Source organism: Solanum dulcamara, chromosome 12, assembly GCF_947179165.1.
Source record: "Solanum dulcamara chromosome 12, daSolDulc1.2, whole genome shotgun sequence".
Classification (NCBI taxonomy): domain Eukaryota; kingdom Viridiplantae; phylum Streptophyta; class Magnoliopsida; order Solanales; family Solanaceae; genus Solanum; species Solanum dulcamara.
The window spans coordinates 7,818,838-7,836,033 of NC_077248.1; the positions used below are offsets into that span (position 1 = coordinate 7,818,838).

Sequence of the window (17,196 nt, forward strand, 5' to 3'; positions counted from 1 at the left end):
TAGTTAATTTTTGGATCATTTTACCCCCGGTTTTGAAACCTATCAATATGGGTGTCATTGGACTCCTTGTGATGTGTATGTTTCATTGTTGATAGTGGGTTATCATTCTGGGCGTTGAATTCGAGAGTTGCTTGTTCGGTGGAGGTGTTCGCGTGCGGTTTCGACAATTGAGGTAGGTTTGGCTATCCTTCTTTGAGATTGAGATGGGGTAATTAGTCATTCATATGTTACAGACTTTGGGATAGGGTCATAGTATGAGTTGAGCATGTTATATATATTGTGATGCCCGTGTGGGGACTTATTTATTTATATGTTGTCGTGTGGGGGTTTATTTGTATTACATAGCCCTGTGGGGGCCTTATTTGTTATCTTATTTGCTTTGAGAGCGTGTGATTCGTGATTTGCCTAAGAGAGAGGTTTGAGTATATTATTTGACTTGTGATACCAGTCTGAGAGGTTGAGTTGGGGGTATTGAGCATGCTTGAGTATTGAAATATTGTTGAGAAAGGGGTGAATATTTAAATGGAAATATTTCCTTCCCATTACTATCTATTGAGGGTGAATATCATGTGTAGGTTGAACTTGAACTTTAATGGAAAAGTTTTGAGAACTTGAACCTTGTACCACATGTGAGTTGAATATTACTTTCATGCCATATGTGTTTTGATGCATTCATCCTCATTCATCATATCATGAAACATGGGAAGTTGAGAAATATGAAGAAGAAAAAAATGAGAAAGAAAATAAAACATCTTTGAACCTTTGTATCTTGAGTCCCTGTCCGAGGCAGTTTTACGGCAGGGTAGTGGATGCATTATGATCCCTTGACCACGAGGAGGTGGCAAGGATAATGAGATATTGTGATTGAGGTATATGGTATGCGAGACCCCCATGGGTCCTGCTTGGTAGCACAGCTCGACAGGTGTATACGACAAGCTATGCGATAGTCTTGATTCCACCGTACCACCACATCATTGCATCATCATATTGCATTGCATTGCATTGATATCTGTACTTATTGAATTATCTGTTAATTGTGATTATGAGCTGTTATTATGGGTTTCTTTACTCGCGCCATTATATATATATAAACTGGCAGCACCGATGCCGAAGTGGGAGTTTTCTGTATGCAGGTGGAAGCGTTCCTTAGTTTATTTCATAGGTTTGATTAATTCCTTATACTCAGTCGGTTAAAACCTACTGAGTACATGCGAATTGTACTCACCCCTACTTCTGTGTCCCTTTTTGATGCAGATACTAGTCAGGGTACCTCACTTGACAGTTGATATTCTACCGGATTGTGTATTCTCAGATTAGTGGTGAGGTCCTAAAATTCGGATCGTCACTAGTCTATCTTTATTTCTCAGTCTTTTGTATCATTCAGAGACTTATGTTGTATCTCCAGACTCGAACCTTGTATTAGATACTCTTTATACTTATAACTTCAGGTTTGGGATAATTTCTTCATTCTCTTTCTTTTCATTTAAATCGTGGTATGACTTTCCCTTTGAGAGTCTCGTATGAGTTTACTTTTAGGCTTACACATCAGGTTGGGTTTTGGGGTGTGTGCCATCATGACTTCGGTTTTTGGGTCGTGACAGTAACACAATGTTTGGTTTGCAATTTAGAAATTTCTATAACTAATACATGTATTGCATAAGTTATGATGGAATCTCTATATAATTTTATGTAGGATATAAGATGGAATAATTGAACATAAATAACTAATTCTTGCATAAAACAATACACAAATTTCCTCATAACTATTGTAAAATAATAGTAATATAGAACAAGCAATATAGACGAGATATAGAGAATAGAATGTAGAGATCATTTTTTTAAAATGTCAAGAAGTGTGTATCACAATGGTGAATAACAATCAAAAATCACTCCAAAAGTCACCATGTCAAATGTCATAATAAATAGATACATTCTTATCTAAAATGATTCATAGAACCTAGGGAATATGTAAACATGAATGTAAGTAGTTCATGTATTAGGTAAATAGTCAATCCACTAATTCAAAGGATTTATAATAACTAATTTTTGTACTACTAATACATGCATAACTCTAGCCGGCTACCAAATGAAAGCATGATCTAATCAGAAATCATGCAAATACATTGACATTAGCAAATGAAAATACAATGCTTTTACAATGACTTCTAACCATTGACACAGTACATCCATAAAAGTAAAGGAAAGCTTAAACTAGAAGAGCATAATACAACAAGCAATCCATAAATACTTGTCGAAATAGCGATACAAGTATTCAGTAATATACAACTTAATATACAACAACAACATACCTATTGTAATCCAACAAGTGGGAGTAAATAAGCAACCTTACCCTTACCTTCATGATTCTCCAAACTTCTTAAGCTAATCACAAACCCCACGTAACTGTAAATCAAAAGCGGAAAAAAATAATAATTAGAACAATCGAAACTCACAAGTAATGGTTTGGACTCAACATAGTACTACTGAAACTACTTTAGTTTCGGTGCAAATAATGTTGGAACAAAAGCTATGCCAAACAGTTATCAGCAACTTTGATATAAAGGTATCATCTAACCGAGATTCAGAAATTTAGGTGAAGTGAAGATGTAACATTAACATTTCAGGTTCTCACCGTTGGTGCTCTACATGAATTTAATAAATAACACTTAACAGCTTTGGTTTGCCAATTATACTAGTATTCTTTGATTGTGCTCTATACCATTAGTAAGCAGATAGCAATGTAGGCTTTTCCTAATGGGAGACAAAAAGGCATAGCTTTTGTTCCCACTTTACTATTGGTAAGGTAGTGCATATATAAAGACAGTTAACTTCAATTGCAGTGGCTCAACAGGGTACGTACCTAATAACCAAATCGAGCTGGCATTTAAGGGTCAAAGTATGGTTGTACTATTTCTGGATAAAGAGATTGAAACCACAATTTTGCATTTCTTCAACTTGTGTTTCACGGATATCCTTGGCTGATTCCACAAGTGATTCTCTGCATGCCAGCACCTTAATAGACTTTAGAGAAGGCATGTCTGCAAAGGGAGAAGGGATCTCCTTAAGACATCGACATCTCCTCAATACCAAGTGTTCAAGGCACGGAAAAGCGTCATCTGAGACATTCCATTCCGAAAAAGAAGGATCTTGAAGCTTCAAGAATTTGAGTTGAGGGAACTGCGCACCGGTCACTTTCCATACTGACCTAGTGGTAACTTGTAGCAGTTTGAGTACCACAAGTCTGGGAAGGGTTGCAACTTCACCAAGACTAAATACGTTACCACGGGATAGTGTTAATTTCTTGATATTTGGTGGCAAGTTCAGCTCGGTGACCCAGGTATTGGTAGGACCACAAGTAAACTTGAGCATTTCAAGCTTGGTAAGATTGTTAAATGAAGGGAAGAAGCCATCACTTCTCAAAACTTCACATCTCAGTTTTTTAAGATTTGGTGTATTTGCCAAGATGCTATTCGCGTCCTCCGCACAAGAAAAACATGTTGATGCAAGAGTTCTCAAATCATCCATTTTGGGGGAACTCTCAAGGAACTCTTGAACATTGGGTTTAGTGAACATAGCACGGTTATATACATGTAGATGGCGCAGTTTGACCATCTTCCAAAGTGTGTCTGGTAATGATACTCGTCCTCCAATTCCTTTAACTATCAAAGTTTCTAGGTTCCAAAGATTGGATGAGAATGATAATGAAGAATCTTCAGCAATCCTAACATTAACATATCTCAAACAGGTTAACGCTTCTGGGAAAGAATCAATTATAGTGGATCCCAAATCTAACACCCTCAGAAACTTGAAGTTGTTAAAAGTGTATGATGTGCAACTTATTGAAGATGATGCAATATGTCTACTCTTCATCAAGTGGAAAGACTGTACATCCGAACAAATCGAACTCCATGCTGCAAGATTATCACCTTGAAAGTGAAGGCATAAGCGCCGTGGGATTTTATGCTTCTGACGGGCAAAAGAAGACGTATCCGCAATATTGTCCCTGTCAGTAGAGAAATTGGTATTATAAGAAGAAGTATAAGAGATAAATTGATTCACGGAAAGTAAACTACTAGTAGTTTCTATTACCCTTCTATCCATTGTAGAAAGTTCTCCATCTTGGCTTTCATTATGCAAAAATCAAGTAACAAGTCATGAATGTGACATGCCTTGGTCTTGCCATCAGAACTCTTCTTGGAAACCATAACGAGGTTTCTTCCAATAAGATTCTCTAAGTAATATTCTGCTATTTCCTCTGGAAGCTTTTCCGCATGAGGTTTTACCAAGCCTTCCGCTGTCCACAACCATGTTAACTTGGAAACTTTTATCTCTTCGTCCTCCAAAAATGCTCCAAAATATAAAAAACAAGGTTTCAAATGACACGGTAAATTTTGGTAACTAAGATCTATTATGTGCTCTGACTTAGCCTGTATATGTGGACCTAAATTTACTGCTACTTGTTCCCAACAGTGTTTTTCCTTCTCCGTTGTTTCGAGGATACCTGCTATCAGAACTACTGAAAGAGGTAACCCTCCACACTTTTGTGCTATCTTTCGGCCAATATCTTCTAAGACAAGGGGGCAATTTCTTTTGTTGAACACCTTATTCTTCAATAACATCCAACTTTCTTCTGTAGTAAACAATCGAAGAAAATGAGGATCACTGACGAGTTTAGCATGGGAGGCAACATCGCCAAGCCGAGTTGTCAGGATAATTCTACTTCCATTGTTGGCATCACAGAAGCAAGGCTTTACATCATCCCATGCAATAGTTTCCCAGACATCATCAACGAGGATAAGGTACCGCTGAACCAATAGAAGTTTGTGCAGCTTATCTGCTAATTCATTCTCTGGTAGTTTATCACTTATAACTGTATCCTTCTTAACACCACGAATAATAGTTAGTAACAAGTCCTTGCGTGTATATACTTGAGACACACAACATTGAGCACGGACGTCAAAGTGAGAGACAACTAACTGATCAAGAAATAGTTTGTTAGCCAGAGTTGTCTTACCCAATCCAGCCATCCCAACAATTGAGATTACATCCAATTCTGGTGATCCTCTGATTAGCTTCCGTCTTAGTTTGTCCACCACCTCCTGAAAGCCCACCATCTCTTCTCTCATGCTTGTAATCCCAGAAACTTGTGAAGTATTAACAATTGCAACATCAATGGTATTATGCAAAACCAAGTCAGAGACTTTCTTTTCATGAATCTCCGCCACCTCCTTCATGAGTAGTGTAGTCTCCTCCATGATGTCCCCAACCCAGCGAACAAGACACCACTCAGGAATGTTTCTGTTTATACAACCAACAACTATATGTTCCACCTCATATGCCTTAGCAATAACCTGCATTGGAAAATACAGGAATCCATCATGCTGTTTCTGGAAGAGCTCAAGTTCCTCCTGAATCGTCTGAAGTTGGCTCTTTATGGAAGCAAGTGAATATGAATAGTGTCTTAGGAACTCCTTCAGGTTGTCTAGAACGATGTCAATAGATCCCAGTCCATCAATCCTAGGTAAAAGGGAAAGAAATGACTTCCGAGTGATGAGGTAAGTTACAGCCTGTATACTCCGAACAGTGCCTGAGAAATCAAGCACTGGCACGTGGTTTAATTCTCCCACAGCCATATCTTTCTTTACCTCCATACTGCTATACAATGAATAAACTAGAAGCCCTACATCAATAATCGCAGCATCAATATCTCGAAGATGACATATATGGTCCTTCACTGGCAAACTGATGAGATTGGCTCTTAGGAGGTTGAGCAACTCTAGAAGGATTGCCTTTTGATCCTTCAAAGAGCCCGTTTCTTTCTGCTTACCAGTAATTGGTAGCTCTGACAAACAGTGAATAAGAGTCTCCACAAAGCCAACCTCACAATCTGCTGTATACTCAATTTGGATGTCCCGATCCCATCCTGATTGTTCTTCTGACTTCAAGGCTTGCAGAACATCAATATAAATGTCACGGACACATGGTTGAATAGGCCGAATCCTCATTTGTAGAAGATGCAAAACATCCATTTCATTTGAAGTCAAGTCTGTATTTCCATCAATGGCTGGCAAATACAACCAGCCATCCATTGCAGCATGGCCAAACACAAGTAAAACGTGAGTAAAGAAAGTATGCAGTTTTTGAGGCTCTGTGCATCTATTTGAAAGATAGAACGCAAAATTTCTCAATAACTTCAACTCCTTTACTATCTCTTCCATTTGTTTCTTCGGACAGGGAACAAAAAGCAACGAGGTAGGAGCATAAATCTTCAGTAAATCACTGAGATTCCTTAGAACAATACCAATGAACTTCTCTAAAAATTCAGGAGAAGCAGCATTACTAGTACTGTTTTCCTTTTTGAATGAAGTTGACTTTTTGAGAAAGGGGTAATGAGCCCTAATTTCCAACTTACTCGGCCAAATGTTGTTTTGCACCTGAGATATCAGGGGATCAAGGTCATCGAAAAATGTGTGGATCCTTTTGAGGTTGACAGCATCATCCTGAAACTGAGCTTGGACTTTCTGTGTAACATTTGTCATGGTGCATTCACTTGCAAAGCTGAGAAAAATATCAAGGAATTTAAAATCCCTTTTAAGGAACTCAATTCGATCCCTTACAGTTTCTGGCAAGATTGAATCCCATTCCCTACTTATCCATTCCAAAGAAGAAACGGGGTGATGTTTATGTGAATAAAGATATTCGTCTGAAGACATCTTTCTCTAGGGGATGAATGAGTTTCAGTACAGTAACTGAAAGGGAATTACTGCCTATTTAATTTTTTCCGGCGCGCGGAGGCGCGTGCTCCGACGAAATCTCCGGTGTCGACTTGTCAAATCCGGGTCAACTCTGGTACATCTCTGGACTGTTCGATAATTTGAGGAGACGATTGAAATTGTGGTTCCTATCTAAAAAGTTTTAATCATTTTTAGTCCTTTAACTATAATTCCATTTTTTCTTGGCTATTTTTTCTATAAATTAGTCTTATAAACAAAAAAATAGTTTTAATAATTTAAAATAAAATTCATGAAGAAAGAACTATTATATGATGGATAATATAATGAAGCATATTATTGCTATTAATAATTTGAATATGCTAAATTTTATTATTAAAAAATTATTACCTGTTAAGTATGAGAAGAGATTTATTTATAATCCAAACAAATTTCTTACAATGAGACTCACATATTTTGATTTCAAATTTTATACTCCAATGACTTTATTTAAAAAAATATATGTTTAATATTTTAGAAGTTGAAATTTATAAAATTATAGATTCACAACCTTTTTTTTTTACATTCTTAAAGGTTTTTTGAATTAGATCAATTTTATTATTCTGTTTGTTTTATTTTATGTAGAGAAATTTGAGTAATAAGAACAAATCTTGTAATTTTCTTTTATATAAAAAATAAAATAAAAACAATTCACGCTGATTAGCGTTAACTGCTAAAAATTTAAGCATTAGTAATAATAATGTTTAAGCATTAGTAATAATAATATGCTTCATATTATCTTTTATTAAATAAAATCATGACTTATATCTTCTTTCTTCATTAATGTTATTTTGAATCGTTGAGGTTATGATTATTTTTGTAAGAGTAATTTGAAGAAAAAATATATGGAAGAGAGAAACAATTGGAAACATAGGTTAAAGATTTAATTTTATGGAGGTATGAGTTCCATTAATATAAACATATGTTATATGTATAAAAGAAAATAAACTGACACCAAATCTGGTAAGTTATTAAATACTTAAAGGACTAAAAACGATAATTATATAGTTAAGAAACCGAACTTAATAATGTTTTGAATAGTTAAAAGACTAAGTTTGATAAATGTATAGTTAATTAATTATTTTAGACCTACTCCAATAATTCAGAGACCATTTATGACGTTTTCTTGATTTCGCTTAAGGAGTTAGAAATTTACTTACTTGAAGTGTTGTTTGCTACAAAGGAAAAACATTTTTCAAAAATTTATTCGTAATTGGTAAGTTAAAATATTTTTGAAAATATTATGTAGGAAAACAAACTTCTTACAGAATAAGGGAAATGACTTTTGTAATAAAATTAGAAGAAAAAAAACAAATTTTATTAATGATATTTCAAATTCTTTGTCTTTTCCCACCCATTCAATATCCCCAATCCCACTCCTTAACCATCTCACCCTATCACCCCCAAAATCCACTCTTTACACTATCCCCCTCGCTTAATATTTTGTTAGATTTCATATTAAATTGTTTTCGAATATGTTCTTGAACTCATTCGGATAAATGCTTTAAAAGTAATATATTTCTACTTTCAAACATGAAAAAATAAATAGCTTCTTTTCCCATAAAACATTTGCTTTTCCAAATATGTTGAGAAATTTTTCCTTTTATCCCCTGTTCATTCCAATATCATATCTCATGCATTTTGTTTCTGGATCGCTTTTGTAGATTTAAGATGTTATATAGTGATCTTGCTTTGAATTTTTGCTCTTCTTGTTGTTATTTTGATTCCGATTGCTAAATTTTTTTTGGGAAATTGAAAATGGTGCTTTCTTAAGACATTAGACTTTCGAATTTCCGCATTGTGCTATTAGGAATATGGATTGTAGAAATAGCAGAAGAAAATTATAATCTGAAAAATCTTCTAGTAGACTTTTGAATTGCTTTGAATTGACTTGGTTACAAATTCTAATATTAACCCTATTTATACATGTGTAGGGACGATTCTAGATACTAGAAAATTTAGAATATTTTATCGTATTCTACAAATATCTTCCTCAAGTCTCTAATACTCTAGAATATCTAGATTTTTCCTAAGTACAAATATCAAAGACACTATACTGTAATTTTCTAGATTCTTCTTAATGTCTATGATATTTATTTTTTCAAAAAATTCACTTTTGATATTTTTCACTGGGTGACTTTGAAGCTTTACTACTGCGTGTGCCTTCTGGATATTTGATAAAATGCCTGAAGTTTAGAAGGAGGAAGAGAAATGCAGGGCATGCGATGTTGCTCCTCCAGCACTAATGTGAATCATATGGTATGAGAGGAATAAAAAAGCTTTTGAGGAAGCAGAGAATGACTTTATACACTTGAAGAATAGCTTATTTTCCCTTATTTCCTTTTGGCGCATCCATTGGATTCCTACATGTATAGATGAGTGTCAAAATTTTCATTAAGGAGTTCAAAATATGAAGAAGTGGAAAAGAGTTCAACATCTATTATGTATACATCGAAAATAATTTTAATCATATATAAACAATGTAATTTTTCATCGAAAAGGGTTCGGATGAACCCCTAAACCCTTACTAGGTTCGCCTCCGAATAGGGGTGTTATTTGTTGAAAACCAAGTTCTCTTGTCAGGTTTTTTATTTTTGGTATACTTCTTGTATATGGGCAAGCTTTTGCCCCTTCTATAATGAAATTTATTACTTTATCAAAAAAAAAGGGTGACACTGTGGATTTTCCCATGATCTTGTCTATTAATGATAAGAGTGGCCAACTTTCGACCAAGCTTCACATACAAATGGTTTTCTTATAGTTTGTGATGGCTTGTGTGAGTCCACCACGAGTCAGGAGACCAGGTCCCTTGACACAATCAATTAACAGAGAGTTAGGGGACTAGGCCATTTGACACAACTACTTAACAGAATACTCAAATTAGATACAGAAGTTAAAATGTCATACAATGTTTACGTGGAAACCTCCTTACTCAAGGGAGGAAAAAATCCCGACTTGTCTCACAGAATTTCTCCAACTTCACTAACAATGAGCTAAGTTTTAGATTACAAACTCTTGCAACCTAGGAACTAAACTCTTAATCTCTTCCCCCTTGCAACAACTCTATTACAAGATGTGAGCCTAATCAATAACTATATTGCCCACTAAACAAACTAACTCTAGGTAGTGCAGACTTTAAACAATACACCATAGCTAACTCTAGCCACAACAAAGCAATAACTCTATTGCCCACTACACCAACTACCTCTAGCTGATATAGACTTAACGACTAACTCTAGCCACAACACACTCCGGCTACCTCTAGCCAATAATTCAAATCTGAAAAGATAAGAGAAGAAACGATACACTATCCTTTATAATATAGGAGTAGATTTACAATATAAAAGCACAAGATACAAAATTCAAAACCCAACTGAAGATTTGCAACATTGGATAAAGTCCCTGAGTATGAGCAATGTTCTTCCTTGAAATGACTTTTGCTTTGTTTATAAACTTGATTTGCAAAAGCTTGGTGTTTTTTGTCACAATGTTCTATTCGTAAGAGAGACAAAAAATTTAGGAGCAACACCATTGGTCGAGGCAGCCTGCTGTTGCAGCACCTCTGGCAGTGCCTACAATCTCTGCAGTTTTTTCAGCTTTACAGTTGTACTTCACTTTCTTGTCTTGTCCCGGACAGATGTTACTCATGGAACCAGGTCCCTCTATCAAGTCTCATAGTTTGTTGAATCATCAAAACACGAATATAACAGTTTGGATGTTAAAAAGAATTAGGTTGAGGTTGAAAGATAAGTTCACCATATTAAAAGTTGGATTTTAGGGAAATACTTCTATTGCGGAATTGTAATCAACCTTCTGTTTTGAAGTTCAATATATCTTCTTTCTTAAGAGAAAGCGATTACTGATAACGCTTCAAAAGTTTCATATTATTATATGATAGGGTGGCACTTGAGAAAACTGATACTGGTATGTAATTTTCTCTATGCATTATGTTAGATGTATTTCAAGGACGTTGATTTGATTTCTGATATCTGAGGTTCTACATTCAATTGAAGTGACTTTGGATGTGATTATTGCAATCTGAGCAGCATATATATGGCAGATGGCATAAGAGGAAGTATTCATATATATATTTTGAATTAGAGTTAAGGAAGAATCAACTTCTAAATTTAAGTTTATACACTCTTTTGCATGAAACTGTGGATGAAAGTTAAATATGAGATCAGAAAATAAAATATGAGCAGATCGAATGGTGTTACAATATTGTAACTGATCTTAAATTTTAATTATTATACATCATTCTTTCCTTCCAAAGAGACCATAGACCTCTATTTCAGACATGTTATAAGCAAATTACCTGTCCTCTGATCTCAGGTTTTGCCCTTTGTTATATAAGGTTCCTCAGCTCCAACTGAAACCATTTAAGTCAAATTGCTTACAACTTGAAGCAGCATCCGTTTCATCGTGCATGTTTAGATCCAGTTTAGGTTCAAAGTATGATAGCTTATACTCTTGCAAAGATTTCTGCCTCTCTGGCACTGATTCACTTCTGTTGGCTACCTGGTGGAAAAGTTTGACATTTCTCTCTGTTCCATTGAAGTTTCCATCCTTGTGGTTCATGCTTCCATTCATTTTTTCGTCTTGAAGTCCAATACTCATTGATAAGTTGTTGCAGTTCGTCTCTCGGATGAATGTTTTTTCTCTACCCTCGTTCACTGGGGAGAATAATCGTCTGTTCTCCTTGAGGTTGTCACACCAACGTAGTTCTGTCTGCTGTAGCCTGGTTTCATTTTCAATATCCTTACACTCTAAAGATGGTTTAAAGTCGAAAGGCCTCAATCCAATTTGGTTATCATGCATTGAGTTGTCCCTCAAAGAACCATCACGAGAGGTCAAGCAGCTGTCGATTGAACGATCTGCTGGCAGTGTAGCTTGTGTTTGTTGGCTGTGAAATCCTGATAGTTCTTTGAAATGCGGAAATGCAGAGTTCAGGCATTGATTGGATGCTTTGGATACGAATTCTGATAGTTGAACCTTGACTGCCTCTAATCCTACTGTTTCCATGTTTTGTCTTCCAAGAGTTTCTTGTGCTTTCTCGAGCACAGACTGCAGATATTTCCCTTGAGCTTCTATCCGTAACTGTAAATGTCGTTGTACCTATATCAGTTCAATTAGGCCTCATTTAGAAGCCATCAAGGAAAAAATTCCTTGAATTTTAAATTTTGACAAGAAAAAACCAAACTTAGTTTCTTAATTCTTGAAACCAAACATGTGGACAAGGCTTGTTGACTAAGACTTTTTAAGATATCAAGCTGGTTATCTTATCTCTACAATTATGAGGAGATGTGTTTTGATTACTTAATTTCCCAGTGAAGTCTTCTTTTTAGAAGATGAGCCTTTTTTCAAGTTTCAGCACACTCGTGCTTCCGGTTTTTACATCATCAAACAGGAAGTCTCATCTTTTACAAGTATTTTTGGCATAAGCTTTTGCTCTCACTTCTCATTTGTAAGAGAATTCTGCAGTAATTTCGTACCTCAAGTTGCTCATGAAGCCTTCTCTGCACTTCTATTTGCATTTGTATTGCTTCACTTATTTGAATATTTCTGAATAGATAAGTATTTTTCAGAATAATGTAAATCGAACTTTTGCTAAAACATGAAATAGAAGGATGAATTGTTTGAATTAAGGACTAGATGTTGTTTGTTCTTACTTATTTGGCTGAGGTCCCATGCTTGGATTACTCATACATGTTGCACTATTCTCAGATATCCTTTCTACTCCTGCTGCTGCAACTATTCACGAACTCAGTAAGTTCATGAATTTTCCATCTCCGTGAAAGAGATTTTCTGAATTATATTATTTTCGTGAGAAGTATTTGATTTCTTACCAGCTTTATTTGCCCCACTAGCATTTGCTTGTCCATGGACATTCTTACTTAGTCTGTATTTCTGCAAGCATTTTGTAAAGCGTTAGTTTATGGCGCAATCTAAGAGTATATAAATGTAAGAAGTATTTTTCGGTGTTTTGGATGGAAACAATTCAAAAGTTCTTGCAGTTGATTTAAAAGATATTTTGCCCCCTTATCACCAGTTCTTTTGTTTGGAATTATTTTCTTGGCAGCTAAAGTTTTTTCAAGGCTGAATATGTCCCTTGTAGAATGTTTTGTTTATTGTGTGGATTTTGTAAATTCCATAAAGCAAATAAGAACTAACCTGAAGATGACTCTTTAAGTGGTACAAGGTTAATCCTTGAATCCCCATAAGCTTTAGAACTGATTTTGGAGTGGCTTCTGCAATATGAAACGTTGCAATTAATTATCTTCAGGAAAAAAAAAATCCTCCTGTTGCTTATTCAAAAGTTACGTATTTGTGTGGACTTACTGTCTGCTCCACCAAGTTGATTAACTGCTTCTATAAACCTCTCATGGAGATCCGGTGTCCATTTCAATCTTGGCTTAGCATCAGTTGATAGGACAAGCCCTGAATCTCCGTTGCCATTTCCACCTTGCAGGAACAGATGTCTTTCAGGGATAGACATTCTTGTTGAAGGGTGCATGCTCTTATCCTGGTGGTGATGATGGTACATCTTTCTGGCCTTCTGTTTGATGATTAGTAAATAAGTCTCGTGATGCGATTTAATATGCACGATTCATGATAGGTAGTTTAGCTAATCATAACGCACCTGAAAGTGATCTGCTGTGCTTGATTTCAGTCTAGTCTTGCTCCTTAAATGTGCATCATGATTCTTCTGTATTCTTCAGACTATGATGTTGTTGTTTCTCCTGATACTCGATTCAAGAGAACTGTTTACGACTTCTTTTATGTATGTCCTTAGTTGTACAACTTCACAGACCAAAGATGTTGCCAAAGAGATCTTATAAGCGAATGGGGTGAGAAAGAAGGAGGGGGTCCAGGTGAAGCATAGAATCTTAGATAGGGCCAGTTGAACGCTAGAGCCAATCAAATCTTCACAGCCGGCTCAAAAAGAGATCTCATCCTTCCAGTTTTACATATTTGTGGGTCCTAGCATGATATTCCTCTGCACTATATGTTACTGAAACACTTAAACACCTTACAATAGGTACAAAGAATTGATCCACCCGCGACTTTTGTGTACTCATATTCTTCATCTGGCAAAGTTTGGGAACCATATTCCCAGAATTAATATTGGAATTTCTTCTGATGCTGACTGAAAGTATCCACTATCTAATGATGTATAATTTCTTGAAACCTTCAAAACCATTTTACCTTTTTCAAGATTCTGTTGACTCGAGCTTCAACTGCTCGATATTGGATAAAGAACAAAGGAAAGAGATATGAAAATGGTTGAGAGATGCTTTGTCCATTTCACTACTATTGATGTTCTTTCTTCTTATGTGCTGATGAATCCTCTGTTCTGCCATCCAATTAATTCCTTTCCCATTTCTTAAGACATGTACTAGATTTTCTTTTTGAGCCGAGGGTCTATCAGAAATAAATTTTCTACCCCACAAAGGTAGAGGTAAGGTTTGCGTACATCCTATCTTCACCAGACCCCACTTGTGTGACACTCAGTATGTTGTTATTGTTGTTTTGTACTACTAGTACAGCACTAGATTTTCTTTTAGTTTGAGGGATAAATTTGTGTTAGTTTTTAAAGTAAGTTCAGGAGAAGCCCCTGGTCCCCTGCTGCTTTAATTTGGGTCGTGCTTTCAGGATGCTTAGAGACTTACATGCAAGATTTAGTGATATTAACTTTTGGAATATGTTGAGCATTCTTTCTAGTAATTTAGTAACTGAAAAGGAAGAAGATAAAAAGGTAAAGAAATTGTCAAGAGATGCTTCTACTTGGCTTCGTCTGAAGGCCAAGAATGGAATAAGGAACAAATTCTTTTTTTGTCTTTCAAGAAGTTTGGTACTTATTCAGCCTGATTGGAACTATAATAGGGGCAAACCTACAGATATATATTTACTAATCTTTAATCGGTATAAGACACCCGTCTTCAAGGCATTGGGACCCTTTTTGAAAGGAGAAATAACACAGTAATATTACTTGCTTTTTATACATAGTTTTCTGATGGAAAACGTGACAAGTCGTTGCTTGAACATTACTACTTGTCTTCCCCTTGACTCAAGCCTTAATTTGTTCTAGTGATAGTAGTTTTGCATTGATCTTTTATTCCTGTTTATTTTGTTAACATATGTATACATGTCAGTTTGTGTGTCTAGTCCACTTGTAAAATTAACACACCTAGATTTCTGAACCTCGTTTACGCCATATTTTACATTTCATATTTTTTTTGGAGGTAAAACGATGGAATTCAAACTTATTTGGTTATGAAATGCTTAGTCTCTTTTGCATCACTTTCTTGTTCACTTTGCAATGATGTGTTTGTATCTGCTGTATTTTGTTTGCACTGCCAGACATATTTCAAAAACTATCCAAACGAGTAAAAAAGAGTGTGCTTTATTTGAAACAGTGTTCTGGATTCTAGGATAGCGATCTCAAGTGTTAGTAACAAGGTTTTGAATTTAGTTTATGTACATATTTAGTAAATTTCTTAACATTTGTACATGGTTTGGGCCAAAAGTTACCGGATTATGCAGTACTCATATATTAAAAGCCTACCTCCATACTCCACCCCTGATAAGTCTGCTGTATAGGTAAATAATTTGGACAAACATGCAAGAGAAAAAATATTTTCCATCATCAAATTGATCGCGGAGGTCACTTTGATCGTTCTGTTGATTTTGTTTATGGCTATTATACGTAAATTCTTTGCCTAACATGTTATCTATGTTTACTTATTTTGTCTTGATATAAAATAGTGAAAGAAAGGGGAGCCTTAGAGCAACAGTAAAAATGTCTCTCTTTTTGGCTTGACCAAGAAGTCTTATGTCCTCTGAGTCGGTGGTTAGAATTTTTTTCCATTCACATCTTTCTGAAAAAGAACTTCTACCTCAACCTGTCCTTTTCCTTTTCCCTATGCTGAGTAATCTCGACGGTGATTAGAATGAACTTTGATGAATAAAAGAAGAATTGGTAGAAATTACTTGAAACTTTGGCTCATTTTCTTTATTCTTTAACCTGATCTACCTTGGCAACGAACACGTCATTGACTGATAGTTTCTCCTCCTTCTTCGACCGCCTTGACACCTTAATATCAAGGAACCCTGTGGCCCACGCCTCCTATTTGTTCAGGGCGGGCGGCGTGAACTCTGATTCGACCCGGGTAGTTAAGGTCAGAGGGTGGAGAATTGTGAGGGGGAGGGAAAGAAAAAATGTCCTTTTTTATGTATTTGATTTAGCATCTGGCGGTCTTCTGGTCGAGCTTTCTACAAAAAAAGCGATGCAAGAACGTATTCTTTTGTCTTTTTGATATTTATTGTTGCATGTCTTGTGACCTATAGTTCACATGTTTGAGCTGTGGAAGCAGTACTAATGCTTGCATTAGGGTAAGTTGTTTGCATCACACCCAGTGCATCGAGTTGTCCTTTATAAAATAGTGAAAATTCCTAACCTCTGAACAAGGTATGCACATCAGTTTTCAGTTGAACTTTCAAGAGAAAGATCAACTGATTCTGATATCTTAGGGAATTTTATGCACTTTGGAGGAATATATTACAACCTTTAGGTAAAGTGGGTATAGGCATAAAGCAAAATTCCTTATACTGTTTTCCTGGCATGTGGATAGGAATGAATTAATGAGGATGTGCATTTTAAGCTATGATGATAAATTCTCTCTTTGAATTTAATAACTTGATCTTATTGATATGCATTGGACTATAATATTGTAGAACTTTATTTTATACCAAATATATATATATATATAGCCCCTACAAGTAAGATATTTATCATGTTATTCATCTTGTGAAACTCATGTGTTGTTAAGTTGTCTGTCCTTTTTTGTCATTCTCAGTTTTCCTTCTGTTATGGTAAAATAGATTTTCTGATTGATGATATCCAAGATTTATAGTTGCTTTTATATGTTGCTACATCAGACCATAAGTAATATATATACACAAGTATATAGATTCAGGCTATAAATTATATGTGTTCAAAACTTGCATTGTATTTTTAAACTTATGGATTCAGATTTACTATTTGTTGCAACTTTAGTCGATTTCTACACATAAATATATGTTTGGGGTCAAAAGTCAAAACTCAAAAGTACTGGATTCAACTCGGAGCTTAGATATTAATTTGATTTATATATTATAAATAGTGATGGTGGTAGAGAATATTAAAATTATGTGATAAGCTTGTTTGACAAACTTGAATATTTTGTCACATCAAAGTTCAATAGGAGAATAACTTATGTATTTGAATATTTTGTGAAAGTTTTATAGAAATGGAATATTTTTGAAAAGTAATATATACATTGAATTAGAAGAAGTATGAACAACCAGTAAAACTCATTTCATATTTCTCTAAATAATAATAATAACCCAAATCATCTTTTCTAGTAATGGTACATTTTAAAAGTAC

At 35.3% G+C, this 17,196-nt stretch overlaps 2 protein-coding genes across 5 annotated transcripts; both read right to left on the reverse strand.

Annotated features, from left to right (window-relative positions):
• Positions 1-2,082: 2,082 nt before the first annotated feature.
• LOC129876336 (putative late blight resistance protein homolog R1C-3) lies at positions 2,083-6,908 on the reverse strand. The gene is made up of 3 exons (XM_055951745.1): positions 4,090-6,908; positions 2,861-4,003; positions 2,083-2,403 (listed from the first exon to the last, which is right to left on the reverse strand). The coding sequence occupies exons 1-2, from the start codon at positions 6,711-6,713 to the stop codon at positions 2,908-2,910; spliced, it is 3,720 nt and encodes a 1,239-aa protein (XP_055807720.1). The 5' UTR covers positions 6,714-6,908; the 3' UTR covers positions 2,083-2,403; positions 2,861-2,907.
• A 3,923-nt stretch (positions 6,909-10,831) lies between these two features.
• On the reverse strand, positions 10,832-13,595 carry LOC129877378 (myb-related protein 2-like). 4 transcript variants are annotated; one of them, XM_055952874.1, is made up of 7 exons: positions 13,411-13,595; positions 13,110-13,323; positions 12,942-13,018; positions 12,617-12,677; positions 12,440-12,521; positions 12,263-12,332; positions 10,832-11,885 (listed from the first exon to the last, which is right to left on the reverse strand). In XM_055952874.1, the coding sequence occupies exons 2-7, from the start codon at positions 13,312-13,314 to the stop codon at positions 11,130-11,132; spliced, it is 1,251 nt and encodes a 416-aa protein (XP_055808849.1). In that variant the 5' UTR covers positions 13,315-13,323; positions 13,411-13,595; the 3' UTR covers positions 10,832-11,129. The 4 variants fall into 4 exon arrangements, with proteins under 4 accessions (XP_055808849.1, XP_055808850.1, XP_055808851.1 ...); XM_055952875.1 differs by having other exon boundaries at positions 12,440-12,515; positions 13,110-13,326; positions 13,411-13,592; XM_055952876.1 differs by having other exon boundaries at positions 10,832-11,867; positions 13,110-13,326; positions 13,411-13,592.
• Between the last annotated feature and the right edge of the window lie 3,601 nt (positions 13,596-17,196).

Bases quoted from the DNA above. Each gene is read 5' to 3' on its own strand.
- LOC129877378 (XM_055952874.1), bottom strand. From the start codon at position 13,314: ATGTACCATCATCACCACCAGGATAAGAGCATGCACCCTTCAACAAGA. The intron at 13,019-13,109 runs GTAAGTCCACAC...TTCATATTGCAG, and splicing joins TCAACTTGGTGGAGCAGACA to AAGCCACTCCAAAATCAGTT. The intron at 12,333-12,439 runs GTAAGAACAAAC...TTATCTATTCAG, and splicing joins ATGGGACCTCAGCCAAATAA to AAATATTCAAATAAGTGAAG.
- LOC129876336 (XM_055951745.1), bottom strand. From the start codon at position 6,713: ATGTCTTCAGACGAATATCTTTATTCACATAAACATCACCCCGTTTCT. The intron at 4,004-4,089 runs GTAATAGAAACT...CTCTACTGACAG, and splicing joins TTTCTACAATGGATAGAAGG to GGACAATATTGCGGATACGT.